The sequence below is a fragment of the Bemisia tabaci genome, chromosome 5, assembly GCF_918797505.1.
Source record: "Bemisia tabaci chromosome 5, PGI_BMITA_v3".
Taxonomy (NCBI): domain Eukaryota; kingdom Metazoa; phylum Arthropoda; class Insecta; order Hemiptera; family Aleyrodidae; genus Bemisia; species Bemisia tabaci.
The window spans coordinates 36,090,967-36,111,569 of NC_092797.1; the positions used below are offsets into that span (position 1 = coordinate 36,090,967).

General features: G+C 37.9%; 2 protein-coding genes across 5 annotated transcripts in view; one reads left to right on the top strand and one right to left on the bottom strand.

Annotated features, from left to right (window-relative positions):
* LOC109040750 (syntaxin-1A) overlaps positions 1–13,644 on the bottom strand; it is a 114,875-nt gene extending 101,231 nt beyond the window's left edge. The window contains exon 1 of one of the 3 annotated variants that reach the window (XM_019056783.2): positions 13,279–13,644. In XM_019056783.2, coding sequence (XP_018912328.1) covers positions 13,279–13,311 — 33 coding nt within the window. In that variant the 5' untranslated portion in view covers positions 13,312–13,644. Of the gene's footprint in view, positions 1–1,916; positions 1,965–13,278 lie in introns of those variants that run through there. The other 2 variants (XM_072300638.1, XM_019056786.2) reach the window with 2 other exon arrangements.
* LOC109040751 (GTP-binding nuclear protein Ran) lies at positions 3,977–19,666 on the top strand. Of its 2 annotated transcripts, none has more exons than XM_019056789.2 (5): positions 3,977–4,374; positions 16,154–16,417; positions 17,658–17,846; positions 18,456–18,626; positions 19,291–19,666. In XM_019056789.2, the coding sequence occupies exons 2-5, from the start codon at positions 16,178–16,180 to the stop codon at positions 19,333–19,335; spliced, it is 645 nt and encodes a 214-aa protein (XP_018912334.1). In that variant the 5' UTR covers positions 3,977–4,374; positions 16,154–16,177; the 3' UTR covers positions 19,336–19,666. The 2 variants fall into 2 exon arrangements, with proteins under 2 accessions (XP_018912334.1, XP_018912333.1); XM_019056788.2 differs by lacking the exon at positions 3,977–4,374 and adding an exon at positions 14,960–15,122.
* Positions 19,667–20,603: the final 937 nt, after the last annotated feature.

Here is a 20,603-nt window from a genome sequence, read left to right on the forward strand (position 1 = left end):
AAGAATATTTGGCATAGATTATCCTAAGCAGATGGATAATTTTAATGGATCCGCTAGAAAAAGTGATTCCTTAATGCAAAAATAGAGTCCATACAGCTTTAACTTATTCCATTAAATAAGATATTTGCAAGATTTTTTGCAATAAGGAACTACCGTTTCTGGCTCTTTTATAGAGGCACTATTCTGCATAAAGGAACTATTTCGGCACATACGTTGTTTCAAAAATGGGCTAGGAGGGCGTGTGAGAGGGAATGTTTGAAGTGACCGAACCCCGAGTATTCTAATTCTCCTGCACGACAAGGGACTCGCTTGGTTCCACCGGAAGGTGAATCCGGATCTGTCTCTCGGCTGCCACTGCACTTGTTCAAACAGTTGCCTGTTTTCCTTCTGTGCATTATTTTCATTTCGGGCTTTTAAAAAACTAAGGCGCGTGCAGTCACAACTTTAATGAGTCTTTACGTGATCAATACAGCACACAAAAATGAGAGACAAAGAGGGGGTAACGACTGGATGACATTAAAACAATTTAAAACCTAATACTTGAACATTTGGAGAGAAGGTTATTGTTCAGCTCCGTAATCACCATTGACAACATTATTCTTCGAGACGAAATTGTGATTCCTAGTGTTAGCTTGCGAATATGATAAAAAGAAACTCGACGTATGTTCACACGTCATCTTATTTCCACAGCTTTTCCGGATAGTGAATAGGAGCGGAGAGGATGATAAACTGGACTACATTTTGCAATTAGGAACTAGAATTTCTGACTCAGTTTAAAAACAACGTATGGACCAATCCTATAGATAGTATTCTTTTACGGGTGAGCCAGAAATTGGAGTTTCTGTTTGCAACATGAAATTCAGATCGTTGTTGGAGCTTTAGTGACGAGAATTTCCCCAGGAAAAACTAGAGACTGATAGGAAAAACTAGAGACTGATAGGAAAAACTGTACTCCTCCTAAACACTAACTCTACATTACTCGGTGTGCGAATAATAATTGTAGGGAAACGGAAATAACGCTAACAAATTCGATAGTACTTTAACTCTGAGACAAAAAAGACTGATCAGTGGCTACGCTCCGTCGTTTGACGCACATTGTTTTTCAATGGCTCCAATGTAAACAGACATATGACCTTGTCATATTCACGCCAGGGTGATGGAATTCGCCTACGTGTTTCTTGAAATCGAATATTCCCATATTTCACGAGACATTCATTGAATTATAATTTGTAAATGACAAATCGTAATGAACTAATAATAAAAGAATGAACTCTACGCAGAGTTTGGACTAGAGGTTATGTTCTATTGTTGTATAGGTGTCGTCAGCTAAGTTGGCATATGTTTACTTTCCGCGATGCAATCGTCCAATAGCGATCGAGGACTGACCGCAGCCCAATCGTAAGGGTAGTCAATCCTCGATTCCCATTGGACAGCTGCATCGTGGTCACTTACAACCGGATTAAAAATACGCGCCAACTTAGCTGATGACATCTCTGGTTGGAGCCATCAAAAATCGATGCGTCGATGATCAAACCAAACACGGAGAAAAAAACTTCGCGCATGGGACCCGAAGTTGAGGTCATATGGATCTCTGAAGTTTTCGGATCACGTTTCTAAAAACTTGAGGTCCAGCTGCCGAAGTTCACGTCAGATATCTGAGGTACTTCGATATATACCGAAGGGTTCGGGTCACACATCTGAAGTACTCCGGTACATACCGAAGTGCCTCGATGTCTGACCCGAGCTTCGGCAGCTCGACCTCAAGTTTTCAGATGCGTGATCAGAAAACTTCAGAGATCCATATGAACTCAACTTCGGGTCCCATGCACGAAGTTTTTTTCTCCGTGAATAACGTCGAATGATGTATTATAGCCACCAGGTCAGTGTAATAAGATATTCTTATCTAAAGCACCTACCTACAGACCACAGTCGTTCTTATAAATCCTTACGTTGGAAGAACTTAGATACAGTTACGAAAAAATTTAAAAAAAAAAAAAAAAAAAAAAAAAAAAGAGCCAATGCTTAGTTGGTAGCCTCCGCTCCGACCAAACTTGTGAAAAAACTAACGAAAAAGGAGAGAGGTCTATCGAGGAGGCACAAATTCCAAGTTTCAAAGGATAGACGACGCGATAGCGGGACTTGGAGACACCTCTTACGCGGTGAAGTTGCGGGCGGTACTAAAAAACGAGCGTTAAGATAGCGGGCACGTTTACGAGGACGCGCAATCAAGCCAAGACGCTCCCAGTATGATAACGCTCGCCGAGTCGATTGTTGAGTTCCCACGCCGGCGTTGCCGCTCCGTCGCGACGACTCTAATTAAATATTGACGTCATCGGCGGCGCTCTATACGTGGGCGCCCCGGGGAGCCCGGAACCCACAAGCTCAAGAGCCGAGATCACACCCTCATAAGCCGAAAAGGCATTCGATTTTACGACCTGCATTGGATACAAACGATGTCTTCACTCCGGCATGAGAATAGCACTCGTGAGAGATTCAATTTTTAACTTTTTTCGCACGCAAAAAAGTTGTTGTTTCTTGCTCACCGAGGTTTTCAAAGGTCAGATGACCTGCTCCGGAAAATTACATGCTTATAATAACAACATAGTACCAATATTACTCGTCGAAATAGCTGTGCTACGCGTTTCACGGAAAAAAATGTTAGGGTTGAAAAAAATTGTAGGACTTACCCCAAATTTCAAAGTGATTGTGGGGGTACCGCAACTAAAGTTGGGGTAGTGCTGCAACATTGGGTTAGTAATCTAATTTATTGGGGTACTACCGCAATCAGTTGGAAATACCCAGCATCCAACAACCCCTACTTCTTTTTTCCGTGATAGGTGGAGGTACATTGACCTATGCTGGCAACACAACTACCCCCGTACAAGGCTTTCATGTAGGAACTTTCCCGGAAATTCCTAGCTGAAATCAATTTTCTCGGGAAACTTTGATTGGGATGCACTTTTTGACTGAGCAAAAAAAAAAAACATGTAGGTGTAGACATATTTTTAGTTCAGCATGGCGTGCGAGAAAAATTTCAACGTTTTCTCGGGAGGGCCCCCGGACTAGACATCCAAGTGGGCACTTATCACGGGCTTCTCGGCTAAAATCTGCTTCCCCGGGAAACTCTGACTGAAAACCAAACACGCACATGCACAAATACACGGACATCACTCACACTTTCAAAAGCCACTGGAAATTCCCTTCCGTTCCCACCACTTGACTTTCCGGGGGGACTTTGATCCCTGTCCCGGACTTCTTTTACAAGAGGCGTTCTCCTCTCAAGCCGCCGTTCATGCGTCAACATTTGTGGCTCTGGACTTCTCGACACCAAAAAGCATGAGAAAATAGAGCCACTTACGGCATGGTGTTACGGTTTCTTGAGTTTACTTTTTCACTCACAATTCCTTGATTTTAGGTCTAAGGTGGCAAAACTGATAGAGTCTCCTTCCTACTTTCCCTTTGATTCCTTACGAAAAACGAACACCATCCTCCAGAAATTTTACTGGCTTGATTTCCTGCTTTAGAGTAATTATTCTGAAGCGCCGAGTCAACGCGGAGCATCAAATGGAAAAAAGAAGACGAAGAAGAAGAAGAAGAGGAAAAAATCTCGGGGCGGTAAAAAGAGGAATGTCCGATATTGACATAAATTCCCCTATACGAATACCCTGATTTGCCGAAAGTTTCTTCATTCCTTGATGTATTATTCACGATATTTTCCGGTGTGCACGAGTCCCGGGCACCATGACCTACAGCCACCCAAAAAGCTCCTATTTACAAGGAGCCTTCGGATAATTATAATGGTATGGTAATTTTACACTGATGATTCCAATTTGTAAATAAATACCGAGATTTCCGGCTGAGTTTACTACTCAAGAGTGTCAAGATAACAATGGCCGTCCAGCTGGCAACGCAGCTAATCACCTCAAACACACACTGAACGGTGCGCTCAAATCGTCACCAGTCAAGAAAGCTTGTCGAATATTTACAGTCGTACGTACGTCTCGGAAAGTGTCGACGTTGAAACAGGAATTCAATAATATCGACAGTGAAGTCCAATAATAGTGAAGTTCAATGATATCGTCAGTGAGGCTCTTCGAAAGCAGCTAAAATGAAAAAAATTCCGGTGCAACTTCGGGCGGTTTTTTTATGGAGAAAAATTCACCAACAAAATCCACTAAACCTAAGACTGACCCCATAAAGTAAAGGAAAGTGATAAGAGTTAATGGAAACGAACGAGGACGAACCCGCGATTCGAGTTTTCGCTGTTTAGTGCGATGAAGCTGAAAAATCATAAATTAATTGAGCGTGAATTTGACCGTAACGAATTCAGCTACCTCGATTCATCGGTGAGCTGCGATAGCATCAAAATAAAAGGTGAGTTCTTGATCCTTATTTTCTCATGACTCCTTTTCGAACTTTGCGGTCCGGTGATTCGATACAGTCGGACGGTCGCATTGGTAACTGTTTCCTTGTGGGCGCCATGACCGGCTGAAAATGTCTTGATTTATGACTATACATAATGACTATACAGGTATGAGGATACATTCGCACTTTCCCTTGAGGTTCATTTTATTGGGTGAACTTCAAGAAGACCCAGTATAGTATCGGGCCTATATAGACAAGACTGAAAACCTTGCATCCGGTCTGTATTTCTTCGTCAAAACTCCATGTAGAACAAGATGGCTATACATTGCAAATTTCTGAATTGAGCTCGTAAAGTACTTAAAAATTCCCAATTTCGGTATTCGTGGACTTAAACTCCCCACTTGCCGAGAAAAGAAACCCACTTGACTCGAATCGGCGACAGAAATAATGTCAGTATGCTTTTGGATGAAATAATTATTTCATTGTGCTGAATTTTTCGTGAAAAATTTTACAGGTTAAACAAATCGGGGTGGGGATACTATCCATAAATTACATAACGTTCTAGGGGGTGAATGGGTCTGCATGATTTTATGACCGGTGTGAAGCTCAGGGTTCCAGTACGTGTACTGGATTTCAACTTCTTTTTTTTTCATGCATTTTTTACATATTTTATTCAATTGGCTCTTCGTCACTTGAGTATTGCTTTCCTCTTTATTTTCTTCTTTCTTTGTAATTAATGATATTTTCATTACCACATTTCCCGTCTTTGATACTCATTTTTCACTTGTATTTTCACATCATTTCTTTTCAACGATTCTTTCCTTAAATACGCATATTTCTCAGTTAAGTGCTAGAAATATTCCCATTTTTCAAATCAGATTTGAATTCAATTTATTAGCCTCGCCTATACATATAAGGTCATTCAAACGTAAGCTTACAATTCGCCCTGTGGCGATATCATTATTCGACCATGTTAAAAGCCTAGAATTAGAATAGCAGATGAGCTAATAAAGCGTCCGACTCGAGCGTTCTTCGCGTCTGCGCGTGTTCCGATGCCGAAGAAGCGCCGCATGTTAGGTGATACCACTATTCGACCACGTGAGAGCCCATGTTGCCTACACTGGGAGTTGAAGGCGAACTGATATGGTGTTAGCATTACCTCTTCCCGTCGAATAAACAGCCATTTTTTGTGTGTATTCCGAGTAAGCATGCCATTTTACGATGATACCACAATTTGACCACATGAGAGCCCATATTGCCTACACTGGAAGTTGAAGGCGAACTGATATGGCGTTAGCATCACCTTCGCGCCGGGTAAACAGCCATTTTTTGTGTGTATTCCGAGTAAGCATGCCATTTTACGATGATACCACTATTCGACCACGGGAGAGCCCATGTTGCCTACACTGGAGGTTGAAGGCGAACTGACATGGCATTAAAGTCACCTCTTCCCACCTGGTAATGATTCTATATATTGGGTGTATTTCGAGTGAGTGTGCCATGTCAAGATGACACCACTATTCGATCATGGGAAAGTTCGTGTTGCGTGCAACAAAAATTGAAGGGAAACCGTCAATGCGCTAAAATTCCCTCTACACAGTTATTTTCTCCTATGGAGAAAATATATGCCTCCTATGCCTTTTTTGAGACAGATGCTCTCCGTTTCAAGAGTAAATTGTTTTCAATGCAGCGGTTCGGCAATAGGTAGTTTGCAATTTTGATCGGACAAAGCGTCCTGTCCAACGACGAAGCTATATTGATTTAATGGCTATTAACTGCTCCGTCAAATCAATTTCAAGACAAATTAATGAACTATGTGCTTTATAATTATATTACCTATCCCTGCGCTATTCCTCTGGAAACTTCGAATGAACCTTGAAGCTCCGTCGTTCAATCCACGCGTAATACAGCGCTGTATCTTTTCATCATAGCAGCTTCAAAGCTGAATATTTTAATTAAATCCATACACTTATCCGTGTCTTTATATAAATATTAGCGATTACTACATTGCCGTGCTGAGGAAGAACGCCGTATGAACATTCGAGAGTTGTCAAATTGCCTTCGATAAAATGTTTATTTTTGAGGCAAGTTATGAATATTTTCCCTTTAAATTTTCAGGGACTTTAGGTGAAATTGTGAACAACACTGGAAAAAAACCCATTGGATCTAGAGTCCAGGCTCTTGAAAACATCGACAAGAAAAAATACTCTTGATTCAATCGGATTTTTGCTTAAATCAAGAACCAAGCCTCTTAATTTGGACGGATTTCCTTTTGATTAAAAAAAAAATCTGACTGAACCAAGAGTATTTTTTCTTGTCAATATTTTCAAGAGTCTGGACTCTAGATCCGATGTTTTTTTTGTCCAATGAAATTTATATGAAAAATAGGAAGAAAAATATTCATATGTTTACCAGGAAATTCGTGTTTTATCAAAGGATATTTAGCAACGCCTGAAGGTTCATACGGCGTTTTTCCTTAGCACGGCAGAGTAAATATTCGTCCTCTGAGAAGATAATACACTCTCGTTTCTCTAAAACTTTAAGACCAACACTAGGGAGTTAGAATCTCAATTACAATGAGATTGTAGCGCCTATCAGTCCACAGTGACGAGGATAGTTTTGTTGATACTAATTGTGCGTTGGATGAATTGCCGAATAAGTAAACTCGCTTTTAATTACCGATTTGACTCATATTGTCAATTGCTTTTTCTGCGAGGGGGGTGTGCAAAATGGTTGCTTTATTGTTGACGATTAAAACTGTTTTCTCGCTCGTGTGAATTTTTTTTTTTTTTTTAATCTCCAACATTGCCATCTTGTTTTGCGGAACAGTTTGATGAGGAAAAATGTTTTACAGTTGTGGGCGCAACTGGGAGGATTCTTGTATCCCACTAAAATAATTGTGAAAGTAAAACAAAAATGGCATTTGTAGTGATAATCGGACTGCTTGAAATGTGGATGATTATTGATTACGCGACTACCCTACAGGTATTTGTTACAGGATCATCACGCAAAAGCAGTTCCAAAGTCAGCTCGCAAAACAATACTTGGGTTCGCATGGAAAAACAAAAGTTTCCAGTTCGCGTGACCGAAGTTTTTGGTCCCAGGGACTGAGCTTTTGTTCAAGTGACGAAACTTTTAGTTGAGCATACTATGGCTCGTATTTTTAACGGACCACTCTATATGTTCATCTTCTGAACCGTAGTTTGATCTAAGCGACCGAAAACTTTGGTGCTTCATCTGAACTATACAATTTAACAGTTGTAATCATGCTCGGTTAAAAAGACTGAACCTCGCGCACCGCGCGAGTCTGGTTCCTTACCAGAAGATGAACGTTTTGGCAGAGATCTAAGACCATTCGTTCAAAACTATACTTGAATACTGCCGTGCTAAGGAAAAACGCCGTATGAGCCTTCAGGCATTGCCAATTTTCCTTTGATAAAGTACGAATTTACTGTGGAGGTTGACAATATTTTTCTTCCAATTTTTAGGACAACATTGTTTGCACTTCAATCTACCACATCTAAAAATTTCAAGGAAAAATATGCATAACTTTCTTCCAAAATGAACAGTTTATCGGAGGAAATTTGGCAACTCTCGAATGTTCATACGGCGTTGTTTCTCAGCACGGCAGGATAGCTCAGTTCCAAACAACGAACTAGTGTCACGTTGCGCCTGGCTCGGTCTTTTCAATCGAATAGTTGAAGTTTTTGAGAACGGACCTTCCTTTGCGTGAAAGGTTGATCCTGTACAAAAAAGAGGATTTGGGAGGAAAAGCGAGGGAACAAAACGGTTATTTCAGACGGCGAGGGGTTTTAGCGGCTGCTCGCGGTTGAATATTTAATTGTGGTAATCTCCGGGCTTTGCCTCGAAAGCAAAGTAATCCCAGGACTGAATTGGATCGGACCGCCCAATTATAATAAGACCTCTTTCGTGACCTATTCTAAAATGGGAAGTTCTCCTCGCCGAGCGTGCAAGAGGCCTACCTGAACTTACAGCAGACGCTTTTTGGCGCCGAGCGGCTAAGCCTGTAATTTCCTTCAAGCGAAACGTAAAATTGCTAAGAACATCTGTTAAGGTGATGTACAAGGAGCAAGAACACTATTAGAGGACTGTCTAACAATAAATGGCAAGTTTAGTTTCAATGAAAATATTTTTTGAAACGAATCAAGTCGAAATAATCTAAACACTATATTACCAAAACAGGGTGCCTAGTTTTTTGGGTTTTTTTTTCATTTTGGGGAATCCTGATTTTTGACTGCTAACTCCTAATTTCATAATTTTTCCAAATCAGAGTGTCTAGTATTTTTTAATTTTGAAAAATCCTGATATTTTCCTGATATTATATAAAAATTCCTGATTTTATCATTTTGAAAATGCCTGATATTATCCTGATTTTTCAACAAAGACGGCGCGACGACTCCTGTCACGGTAGGCAAAAAGCAGTAAGACTTCGCCTCTGAGGAGATTCGCGTAAGAAAAATTCCTGATAAAACGTCCGATTTTTCCGATTTTCCTGATATTTTCCTAATCGGCCAAAATTCCTCATAAAACGTCCAGTTTTTCCGATTTTTCCTGATGCTAGACACCCTGCCAAATCCTGATCAAAACCTGCTTTTTTGCGGAGAAATGTAACTTCACAAAAATAGGTCGATAAAACAATCAAATCGGACAGCCGTCTTTTCTCAAATCCTGATGCTAGACACCCTGCAAAACTTATTCGACTCATCAACCATGAGGATGACCAGGAATTAGAATAGAAAGTTATATCCTCACGATTTGCATCTTCATTTTATCATCAGTTAAGATCAGAAATTCACGATGCAAATTCGGGTCGACGACGTGCGTTTCTTATAACTGCGCATGCGCCATAATTGCCGTAAGACCACCGGATAGCTCCGAGTCAAAATGGACCGCCAAATTTGAAAAAGAGATGGTCTCTAACTGATAAAGGAAGAGATTCCCGGCTCTCAGACAGGTTCCCTGATATTCCCTGAAATTTTGCATTCCCAAGTGAATCTCAGCTTTCCTCGGTCCCAGTGTTCGAAACTCACCTTTGAGTTTTAAGAGCCATGTGACCGATTTTCAGGCGCCATTGAAGATTTTTTAGGGGCCAAATTGACTTTTTGCCTATATATTACGGCGCATTTAGTGAAAAGTTAGACGCAAGACGTGTTTGTAACAGAACTAGTTAGTAGTTGTAACTTGGGGAAGAAAAAAGCACAAATGATGGAATCGTGAAGAATAGAAAAAGCTTTCACTTGAGGTGCTGAAAATTTCGAATAATCACCTAAAATGAAAATTCAGATTTTTAGGAGGCAATTTTTAGGGCCACGTTGGCGCAGAGCCTTCATTTGTTAGGCGCCATGGCCGATTTTTTAGGCGCATTTGGCGCGTTGGCGTTGGCGCCTGTGAGTTTCGATGTTTGGTCCTATAGACACCATGAACTAAGATATTAACAAATTACGAAAGATAATTTATTCCTTCAGCGATTTTATTTTGACCTCTGCGTAACATGAAAAGTCTTGGACCTCGGGAGGAAAAATAAAGATTATTAAAAAGAAACACAGGAGAATCGTGGGCGTATTCTTAACGTGTAGCCTGTTGGAATTTGTGAATTGAAAATAATGGACCCAGAAATCGTACAAATCTACAATAATTTTTTTGCTTTGGGCTAAGTTAGGTTGAGGAAGGGAAAAGTTAGGAAGACAAATTTAACACACAAAATTCAAATTTAAAAATAACATGGACAGGAAACGAGAAACAGGTGTGGCCGAACCATTATTTTTATCACTTCAGCCAAACCAGATGATTATTGGAACAATAATCAGAAAGCAAAAAGAAACCAACATAAAAGATTAATAATTATAAAATTGGGACAGTCGTCTAATTAAATTAATTAAAGGATGAAACAAGTTAGAGGGCGCGGAATCCGATTGCCGAACCTTTTTTATCCCCCCTCCCCCTTCACCCAAAATCAGAGTGCCTAGTTCTCGAATTCGGAATTTAATGTTACCTTCCAAGCGAGCGCCCCTCTAGCACCCCTCTAGCGCAATTTTGCACAGGAGAAAGACACCTAAACGCACCCATTTCACCGATACGCCGACTAATTGGACTACATTTTGCAATTTGGAACTAAAAATTCTAGCCCGGTTTAAAAACAACGTATGTGCCATTAGTTTCCCTATGCACATAAGTGTTTTTCTAAAGGAGCCACAATTTATAGTTCCAAATTGCAAAATGCAGTCCAATTGGAGCACGTTTAGCTGAAAGGAACCAAGCTACATCGGTTGATGCCAACTTTAACTGAGCAATTTAATTTTTTACTGGAGAACATTTGTGCGGATTCCTTCGAAAATTTTAAGGAATTTGCTTCACACTATGCAGAAAATTCACTGAAATTTGCACAAAAATCCGCACAACCGTTGTCATGTAAAAAATTAAATTGTCCAGTTAAATTTGGCAATAACTGATGTGGCTTGGTTCCTGTCTGCTTAACGCTGTCCTATCGTAAGTACCATGGGGAAAATAAGCTAAATTCGGGGCTATCGACCTTGAGACATGGATTTGATCGAGTATTATCAAAATTCTATGCCAATGTCACTTGCAAAAAATCTAACTACACGTTGGTAATGTGCTGACATAGAGTCGTTGAGAACAGAGAAATATAGCCGCAGTGAAGGAGAGCGCTGCCTTCAGACGTTGCCAAATTTCCTTCGACGAAACACGAATTTTCAGGAAGGCTTGTGAACAGGTATTTTTCTTCTGATTTTTCGGTGAAATTTTTTCGAAGTTAAAAGTGCGACTTTTGGGGGAAAATATTTATGAACTACCTAAAAATAAATATTTATTGGGAAAAAAATCCGCCAGTTCATAAGGTGTTTTACCTTACCACAACAAATTAGTAAATATTGGTCCTGGCGTCACTAGATGGATTTTCCTTTGTATCAAATAGTTTTTTAGTTTATTCAAACTTTTGATATTATTTATGTTAACCCGGTTTCATGAGCGACTGTAACCATTACCTCTGAGAGGTTACCTCTATAACAAGACCTTAAAATTTGATTTTTCTATGCGACTAAAGAAACTAAATCAAAATATGAATAACTAGTACAGAAGGAATTTATGATCAGAATCTCCTTATTTTTCTGCTATTTAATAAAAACGGTGCAATACGCTTAGGGTTTGGAGGAACAAACATACATAAATAAGGAGATGAAATTGGCAATTTCATAACTGCTCGTGTGTGACATCAGAATTCGGTCATCAATAAATTGATTGAGATGAAAAGAGGAACAAGTGCTTCTTAGGTACTGCCATTATAGAAGTGATTGAAATCGTTTATTTTACTCAAATATTGCTGAAACACAACAGCATCAAGAGTTTCTACAATCGACCTGAAAGTTTGGCTCCTTCAAAAATGTGACTGATAAAGTAAGTAGGACTGTCGGTTTGTAAGCAACGAGAGATACATTTAATTTTTTACTAAGAATGAAAAATGGATTTGTAAAACTGTTTCCCCCAATTTTCAATTTCTGTTCAGTATGTTAGAAAAGACAGGCTCTGGTTATTTTCAACAGAGTCACATCATTTTAAATTCCAGATTATAGTCAGCCCTGTTTCTAATAATAGTTATAAATTGATGACAGGACTGGATTCAGGGACAGGTAAGTACATTTGCCACCCACTGAGAGTCTTGCACTACAAAGATCTCCCCCTCCCTTCCATTTCACATTTTTCTAAGTTTTTTTTCCCTTTTTTTTCTAAGTTTTTTTTTTTTGAGTCTCCAAATGAGCATAGCTGCAAGGATAAGCAAATTTTCATGATTTAAAATTTTTGATCAAAATGGCAAAATGATTAGACCTGAGCCCTATCAGACTTTATGGCCCATAAGATCAGAAGTTTCCCTCTGTGCCATTGCTTTTTGATACAATTTCTTACACCTGATGATGATGGTTGTACCGTTGAAATATCTAAAGTATTTTCAATGTGTTTTCAAATTAGGGTACGTACCTAGACCTACATCAGTGCCACTTGAAAAAGAAAAGACCAACTTGTAACCTCTTCCTTCAGTATTGCTTTGTACCGAATTTACTCACGTCAATACAAATGTGATAAGTGGGTGAGGAGAATAAATTTATTTTCCCCCCATTTTTCATTACTAGGTTATATGAGTTATTTTCTTTCAAGGCGCAAAAATTTGAAGTACTATATAAACTTAGGTAAATCTTTATAGTAGCTTACAAAAGTTTTAATTCTTGAAAGAATGACATGCTATGACAGAAGATAGTGAATGTTTCAATGACGTTAAATTACAGTTGCAATTCTGTCAGATGGTTCCAAAAAAGAGCATCAGCTAGTAAAATATAGAAAAAGAAATAACGTTGAAAATTGGGTGTAGGACTATCTATACAAAGCAAGGAATGCTAAGTAGCCTGTTCATGAAGCCGATGATGAATACATTTCCCATCAACAACCTGTAGCAAACTGAGTCGGGAATATACACGAAACTTAAAGAGGTTAAAATTATAATCGCTAAAAACTGCTGAATAAGATTAGAAGGGTAAATAATAATTCATGACTGCTACAGGAGATTGTCAATTTTCTCTGAGGCCAAAAAGATGAATATCAAGTTCCCCTAGATGCAGACTTGCTGACTGCAGCCCAACAATTTGACTGCGAGAGGAAATTTTGAAATAGGGTTTGACCTAGTCATGAGGTAGTTTTGAATACAATTATAAATCCGTTTGGAAATAAACATATTAATGGTCAAAAAAGGCGACAGGCGAAGAGAGAAATTAAGCATCGAGCGAGTGACTTAAGGACCTATTAATGCAGGTTTACCCAGACTGATAGGTCAAGTAGTTGGAGGAGTAGATTGAGGGGTATTAATAAAGGCCGGCTGGCGGGACTTACCGCTTTCAGAGCAGCCAATCTATCCTTCGTCATGTTTTAGAGTCACAATTCACTATAAGAACACTGATAGAAACACACACAAAAATCCCATTTACTCAATTTGATAAAAACAACATCACGTCAAGTCACCCGAACACAAACACAAACGCGGAGCGACTGTGCAAATCGATAATTTCTGCATTGCCGTCGGCCGCAAGACGCATGCGCCCATGTGCGACAACTTTTCAACTTTTAGAGCACAAGCTGCAGGAAATGCAATGATTATCCTACTAATAATTGAAAGAATTAACCGAATATGATGCCCTTTGATTGTATCGTGGCAGATAAAACACGGCGATAACTGGGAGAAACTACCGTATTATTATTTTAACCTAGAAATGTAAATAATATTTACAAGCCCAATGACGTAGAATGACGTATGTTGACGGCTGCATTGCTTGAGTCAAAAGGAGTACTAACATTATAATAACTGAAATAATTATGTTTCAAAGATTAATTCGATGTTATCTCCTTAACATTTTGAATAATCTTTGAATACTATTTATTAAATTTATAAAATAGTTTTTTAAGCCAACAAAAGGATAGAAAACGCAACAATCTTTTTAGTCAAAGTCTTGATTATTTCAGAACTGTTCGGGATCTGTAAAGGCGCGCTTTTGTGTGGTTTGTGAGTTTATGCAGGGGCAGAATGCACTCGAAAATGACCCAAAAATGCCGAAGTCCAAATCTTGGTCTCATTAAAATTTAAAATGAGCAAATAGGGCAATTGTAATTGAGGGTTTAGCTTAGAAATTTATCGTTGATGATTAAAATGAAAAATATCAAATCGGAAATGAATATGGTGAAACGTTGAATAGCCTCACTCAATAAATTCTTGAAATCTGCAGGGGCAAAGAGGGGACTGGCGCATTTTTTATGAGGGACTTGACTGGAGTTTTCGACTGCATTCTAAATTATAGTCGCAAACTTGGGAAGCTGATTAAGAGTTTCTCCTCTTGAAAAATACAGTCATGCTGTCTATTTTGCAAGTAATTTTTCGCGACAAATTTGCAAGGATAAAATTCAAAATTAAGCTGAAACCCCCCCCCCCCCCCTCCTCCTCCAAGGCAAAGTAACATGACAATTATTTCAAACGTGACGGCCTAGAACCGCCTAGTTATGTCTCGAAGTACGTCAAAATGACAGAATTATTCAGAATCTCGGAGTTTTTACCAAGAACTCATCCCCACATCGTTAATGTATTTTCCAGTGCGGCATAGTGCATCGCCTGCATTCATCGCAAGAATGCACTATTCTTGACCCTACTGAAAAATATATAGCTACCTGAAAAAATGAGAGCATAGAAATTGATCTAGCGGTATTTTTTCGTTCCAATTTAAGTTTGGAAACATATAAATTTCTTGAGTTATATATTTTACTGCATCAATCATGAAAATAAGTTTCTTTATCTGTACTTCTTACAGGGACGTACAAAACTTTGTGTACTTACCTAACAATATGTAAGTAGAATTCATTCAAAGTAGTGTAAATCAGCCTTGAGAAATACACCTATTTAATTTGAAGCTCGGAATTTACATGAAATCATTTATTTTTATTACTTTTCACTAATTTTTCACAAAACAGATATGAGCATCCACTCATGAAATTTCACAACCTCGCTCAATCTTGTTTGCTTTATTTTTATGGCGCGTATTCTTACTTGTGTGCGTGTGTAGGGTCAAGTATTCTGTCTCAGTGTGTGTGTGTAGCTGTAGTTGTGAGAAAAGAGTGGTGAATCACGGCAGCGCCGAAGTTTCAATCGACAGAATTGTGATTTTGAAATTAATTTATTTGTTTTTACGCGGGTAAGAGGAGCTATTTTCAAGCTTTTAACTGACTAATCCTTTTCACTTTAAGCTCAAGTACCGTTTGAACTTTTTAGTTTTTTGATCGCCATTGGAAGCCGGCCGAGACACATGACAGACCCGATCAACACGTCGCCGAGTTGATACAATTTTCCTCCCATCTAAATTAAACGCACGGAGCCAAGTGAATCTGCTATTTAAGATTTAAATAACTGTGTACTTCATATCTAAAATGGATTATTGAATTTACCTATCCTTTTTTCAGTTTTAAGCAATCCTAACCTACAATTCTACGCCCTTGACCGGACTTCGTAACGGTTGTCACGTCTGTCAAATGGCGCCAATATATTCGTTAATTGACAGTTCTTTTCCTCGAAATGATGAATTTTCATTGTCACTTACAGCATTCCTGTTCATTGATTAGTTCTTTTCACTGCAATAGAATGATCATATAATCAGACTATCACATGATTCCGGTTGTCATGGCCATGGATTAGAGCACTAGGGAAGGCGGCAGAGGTACCTGTGGCTCTAAGCTCCCGCTGTGATGATACTAAGTGTAATTACTGAAGTTGCTTGCTCTATTTTTAAGAGTATTGCTCGTCCAGTCACCTGAAGATGCAAAACTAGTGTATTTATCAAAAAGTAGCAAACATTGAGGAATCAAAAATTCTTGCGCCAACATGTTAGAGGGTTAAGTACAATCAATTTGCCTCAAAGTGAACAACAGACGAGTAGATTCTTACGGAGAGTATTGTTGCGCATGCCTTTTACAGCTTACCTAGTAAAGTCAGCTTCCAAATTTTAATTTAGCTCGTTTGAAATTTTCCCTCAGATACCTTAACAAGATGATCATAAAATTATGATAGGCTGTGAATAATGAGAGCTTTTTATTGAAGTACTTAACGAATGGTTTAGCTGGTCTTCCTCAAGCGTCACTTGTATTCCTGTCAGATCTAGTCTAACATAATTAAGTGCGGAATATGAGGCCATGATGAGTTATTAATGAAGCCTCTTGAACTTTTTCGCAGGTCAACAGGAATCATCACTGAAGAATGACACAACAAGATATCCCAACATTCAAGTGTGTGCTTGTTGGTGACGGAGGTACAGGCAAAACAACTTTCGTCAAACGGCACTTAACTGGTGAATTTGAAAAGAAGTATGTTGCAACACTAGGAGTTGAAGTTCATCCACTGGTTTTTCACACTAACAGAGGCCCAATCCGATTCAATGTTTGGGATACAGCAGGACAAGAGAAATTTGGCGGTCTTCGTGATGGTTATTACATTCAGGTACCATTAGGTCTTTTCCAGAATTTATTTGAAGACATTTTTTGCTGGATCGCCAGGTTTTAGATGGATATGCAATGATTATCATCCATTACTCACCTATAAACATGTTGACACATTTTCGAGTAAGACAGAAAATATGCCATCTTGACTCTTAATGTTACTTATAATGCATAAATGAAATTAGCCGAACTCGGTAGCACTCTTCAAGAGCCTAAAGTCCTTTTACATTGACCCTTTTTAATGTGAAAAGTAGGTAATGTTATCTCTTCTACCGTGTCCAATCTGGTCTCTTTCATCGCATTTTTAAATTAAATAGATAGCAAGAAGTCTTCAGAGTATAAGCCTGGACCATTGCATGCAACAAGAGAAATGGCCATGAGCGTAGTCATGCTTCCTAGTATAGTGTCCGAAGGAAATTTAATATTTTTCTTTACTTCAACTAGCCCTCCAGGGCTAATTCCATTCAGTTACTCTCACAGCTTGCCGTTCCTACTTGTGTTCCTGCACTAGTCTATCCACAAAAAACAAGTATATAACCCCTCAACCATGTATAATCCAAATTCCTGTCATCCGTCACAAGTGAAAGGGTGTACCGTATTCAATTCTCAATAGGATATCAGAAAGTTTGTTTTTAATATTTTACCATTACAAATGGGGTTGAATTTTCGGTGACTTTGAGTCATTTTCAGGGCTGTGCAAGCCTAGTTTTTTAGGTTCGAGTATTTTTTCACTGTTTCAAGCCGAGTTTGAGCTTTTTAGAGCTTTGAAAATGACTCTAGCTGAGTTGAGTTTGAGTAATTTTGAGTTTTAACGTGTGATTTTACCATAAAAAATGATGGCAAAACTAAAAATATTTATAGAATACCTAAATTAAATGATTTAGGAGTTGAACTTTTTTGGTGTTTCGGGCTCAGAAAAGCTCAAAATAGGTACCCGTAAAAACTCATGTTATCGGCACTGGAGCCGAGTTTGAGCACTCGCCCCAATGTAACCTAATTTTCGAGCCGAGTCGAGTAGGTACTCCAAACTCGGCTGCTTCATCTTGAAATCTGAGCACTCGCACAGCCCTAGTCATTTTCTCAACCCAACTGATATACAAAAGAAAATCCAGACATTCTCATTTTATCCATGTTTTCGAAAAATAAATTAAAAACGATTCCACGGCGACTCCATTAAGTATTTCTCAAGCAAGTGTCACTGTAGAAGTTGCCTAATATTTTTCTGTTTGGGTATTTTTCAGGGTCAGTGCGCAATCGTCATGTTTGACGTCACATCACGAGTAACGTACAAAAATGTTCCAAACTGGCATAGAGATCTTGTTCGTGTTTGTGAAAATATCCCAATTGTTCTCTGCGGAAACAAAGTTGATATAAAAGACCGAAAAGTCAAGGCCAAAAGTATAGTTTTTCATCGGAAGAAAAATCTTCAGGTAATTAATATAATTGGATTTATTTAATTAATAAGTAAGTAGGTAAGTTCTTGAAATAAGAGCAAAAAATTCATTTATGAATTACATTCGTGACTTCTGCTCTGGTATCTATTAAATGGCGCTCTAAGTTTATCAGCGTTCCACCAAAGTTACTTAATGTTACTCTTTTTTAATGTTCGAAGATGAGATCAGGCTATTTATCATTCGTCATTAATTTCTTACCAAAGGCCTTTTTTTCTTCTTCATGGTTACATTTAGGTAGGTACCTATTTCTTAGAATGACAACATTCCAAGAGTCCATATCTTTTTGAAGTTATGCATATGAAGACTAATGTATGCCCTTGAAATTACTTTGACTCACTTCACAATGCTTTTTCTTAACTTAGTAATAGCACCATTACTGTTTGTCCTGTCAGCCATAATGCTTGCTTTTTCTCATGGGACATCATATGATAACCTACATTGTAATGAGATTACAATTGTCTCAAGCTCTAAAAAGTTTTGAAAAAATCATTCTGAAAGAAAGCTCTTTCAACTGTACAGTACAAATTAAACATTTTTTCTTTCATGTATTTTATCTATTATTACCTTTACTTAATTTGATTTCAGTACTACGACATCAGCGCCAAGAGCAATTACAACTTTGAGAAACCATTTTTATGGCTGGCCAGAAAATTGATCGGGGATGCTAACCTTGAATTTGTAGCGATGCCTGCTCTTGTACCTCCTGAAGTTGTAATGGATCCTCAGTGGCAGACCCAGATTGAGAAAGATCTCAGGGTATGTATTATAATAGTTATATTCTTTTCTTACCTTATACCAGAGATCAAAATTGTATGCATAAATTCTTCATTCAATCTACTTTAATTCATTACTGATGTTCCACAGAGTAGGATTTACGAGTTTGCTACCAGGATACTAAAAACAAATTACCTAGAAATGATGACCTTATTTTTTTTCTTTTCGGGTTTCCACCACAATCCCTCCCCCTTCAAGATCTGCAGGACGGTTATTGAAATGTCATCGACTCTATGTCGCCGCTTACGACAAGACATAGCCCTATCTTAACCGTGCAATATATCGCAATTCGATGTCTTATCGGGCTGGTTTAAATTTCAATAATCGGCCTGCAGGACCCAGAATCCTGAATAGGATTAAGTTGTCTGCATTTTTGAGAATTTCGAGAGAAACGAAGATTTTTCTCTCAAAGGTTTTTTTTTTTCTTTTTTTTTGTGTGTGTGTTTTGTTTTTTCAGTATTGCAACTGGGTAGATAATTTTCAGCAAGAAAGATGTTAGTGTGTAACATGGGTTTTTTTTCTCTTTCTCGTATTAGAACCACGATACTTTTTCATCCTAGCTCCTTGAACCATACAAAACAGAACTACTTTTTGTAAAACTTTTTTCGGAAACTAACTTTAATTTTTTTATTATTAATGTTTCCAGGAAGCCCAAGAAACTGCATTGCCAGATGATGATGAAGACCTATGAGCTCCAATTCAAGACAGTCTTGTATCATCGACTTTTATTTTCCAATTTTTAAAACCAGTGTGATTAATTTTACGTAGAATTCTTAAGTTATTTTATTATGTTGTACATACATTTATCATACCTACTCTTGTTTTTAGACAATACGAATGTTGTTTACCTTTTTAAAATGAAATTGTGATGTAAAATGTAATTAATTGAGATCAATGATGATAAGTAAAATTAAATTCATAATCAATTTAGCACCACAAATTTTAATTCAATCCCGGGCATTTCAGTAATGTGGAAGTACGATCTCTTTTTTACTGAGAATAAAAATTTTTCTAATGTATAATTGATGATTTATTTTTCTATTTTTCTCCATGCATTTATCATTTTTCAGTGGAACCATATAGTAACTCTAATCCTTACATGATGATATCTTTTCTTTGCGACAGCCCTTCTTGAACATAATATAGAGGAGTACGTTTTGGTTGATACATTACTCTTTTCCAATCATTGTTCAAATTTGAGACCTAAAGATTTTGAAAGTTCACACCCAGATACTAGTTTAATTTTAAAGAATTCATTTTTATTTATAAAAAAGTATAATTATTTTTAAATCTCCCAAATTTAACTAAATTAATATATTTTTTTTCAGTTAAAGTTTGTAAAATTATAAAGGATATTTTTGTGAAAATCAATCTATTCTTCCTGTTTTAAAGTGATCTCCTGATACGACTTGTGATAAACGCATCACATACCCACACGCTAGGATTTTTTAACTGAGATGTGGAAATTGATATCACAAAAAAATGTTGAAAAGAACTACCTGGTTGTTCATGTTATTTCATATTTCGATGGCCAAATTCGGAAAATACGTACCACCGATGCAATATTTGAAGAACTACGGTTATGTTTCATTTTTTTAAATGGAACTAATTTATTGCCAGTGAAAATTGTTGAATTTGTGAGGAAAATCTCTTGAAAATGTTTGATGCTTCTCTTATATAGCAAAAGCGAAGACAGGCAATGTTCGAATCAAAGGTACACATTATTCTCAAATCCATGATTTGTAAGATGTACAATTTTCATTAGATTCCATGTCAAATAAGTTTTAACACATATCGTGAGAGATACATAGAAGATTCACTTTTGCCACAATTGATGGCACCTTATCTGATACTTCTTGTGGTTAACTTATTTGGTATCGACTCAAGAGCCTTAAGATAGGAACATAAATTAGGGCAAGCTCACTTATCAAGAGGGCTCATTTGTCTGCTAAATATTTT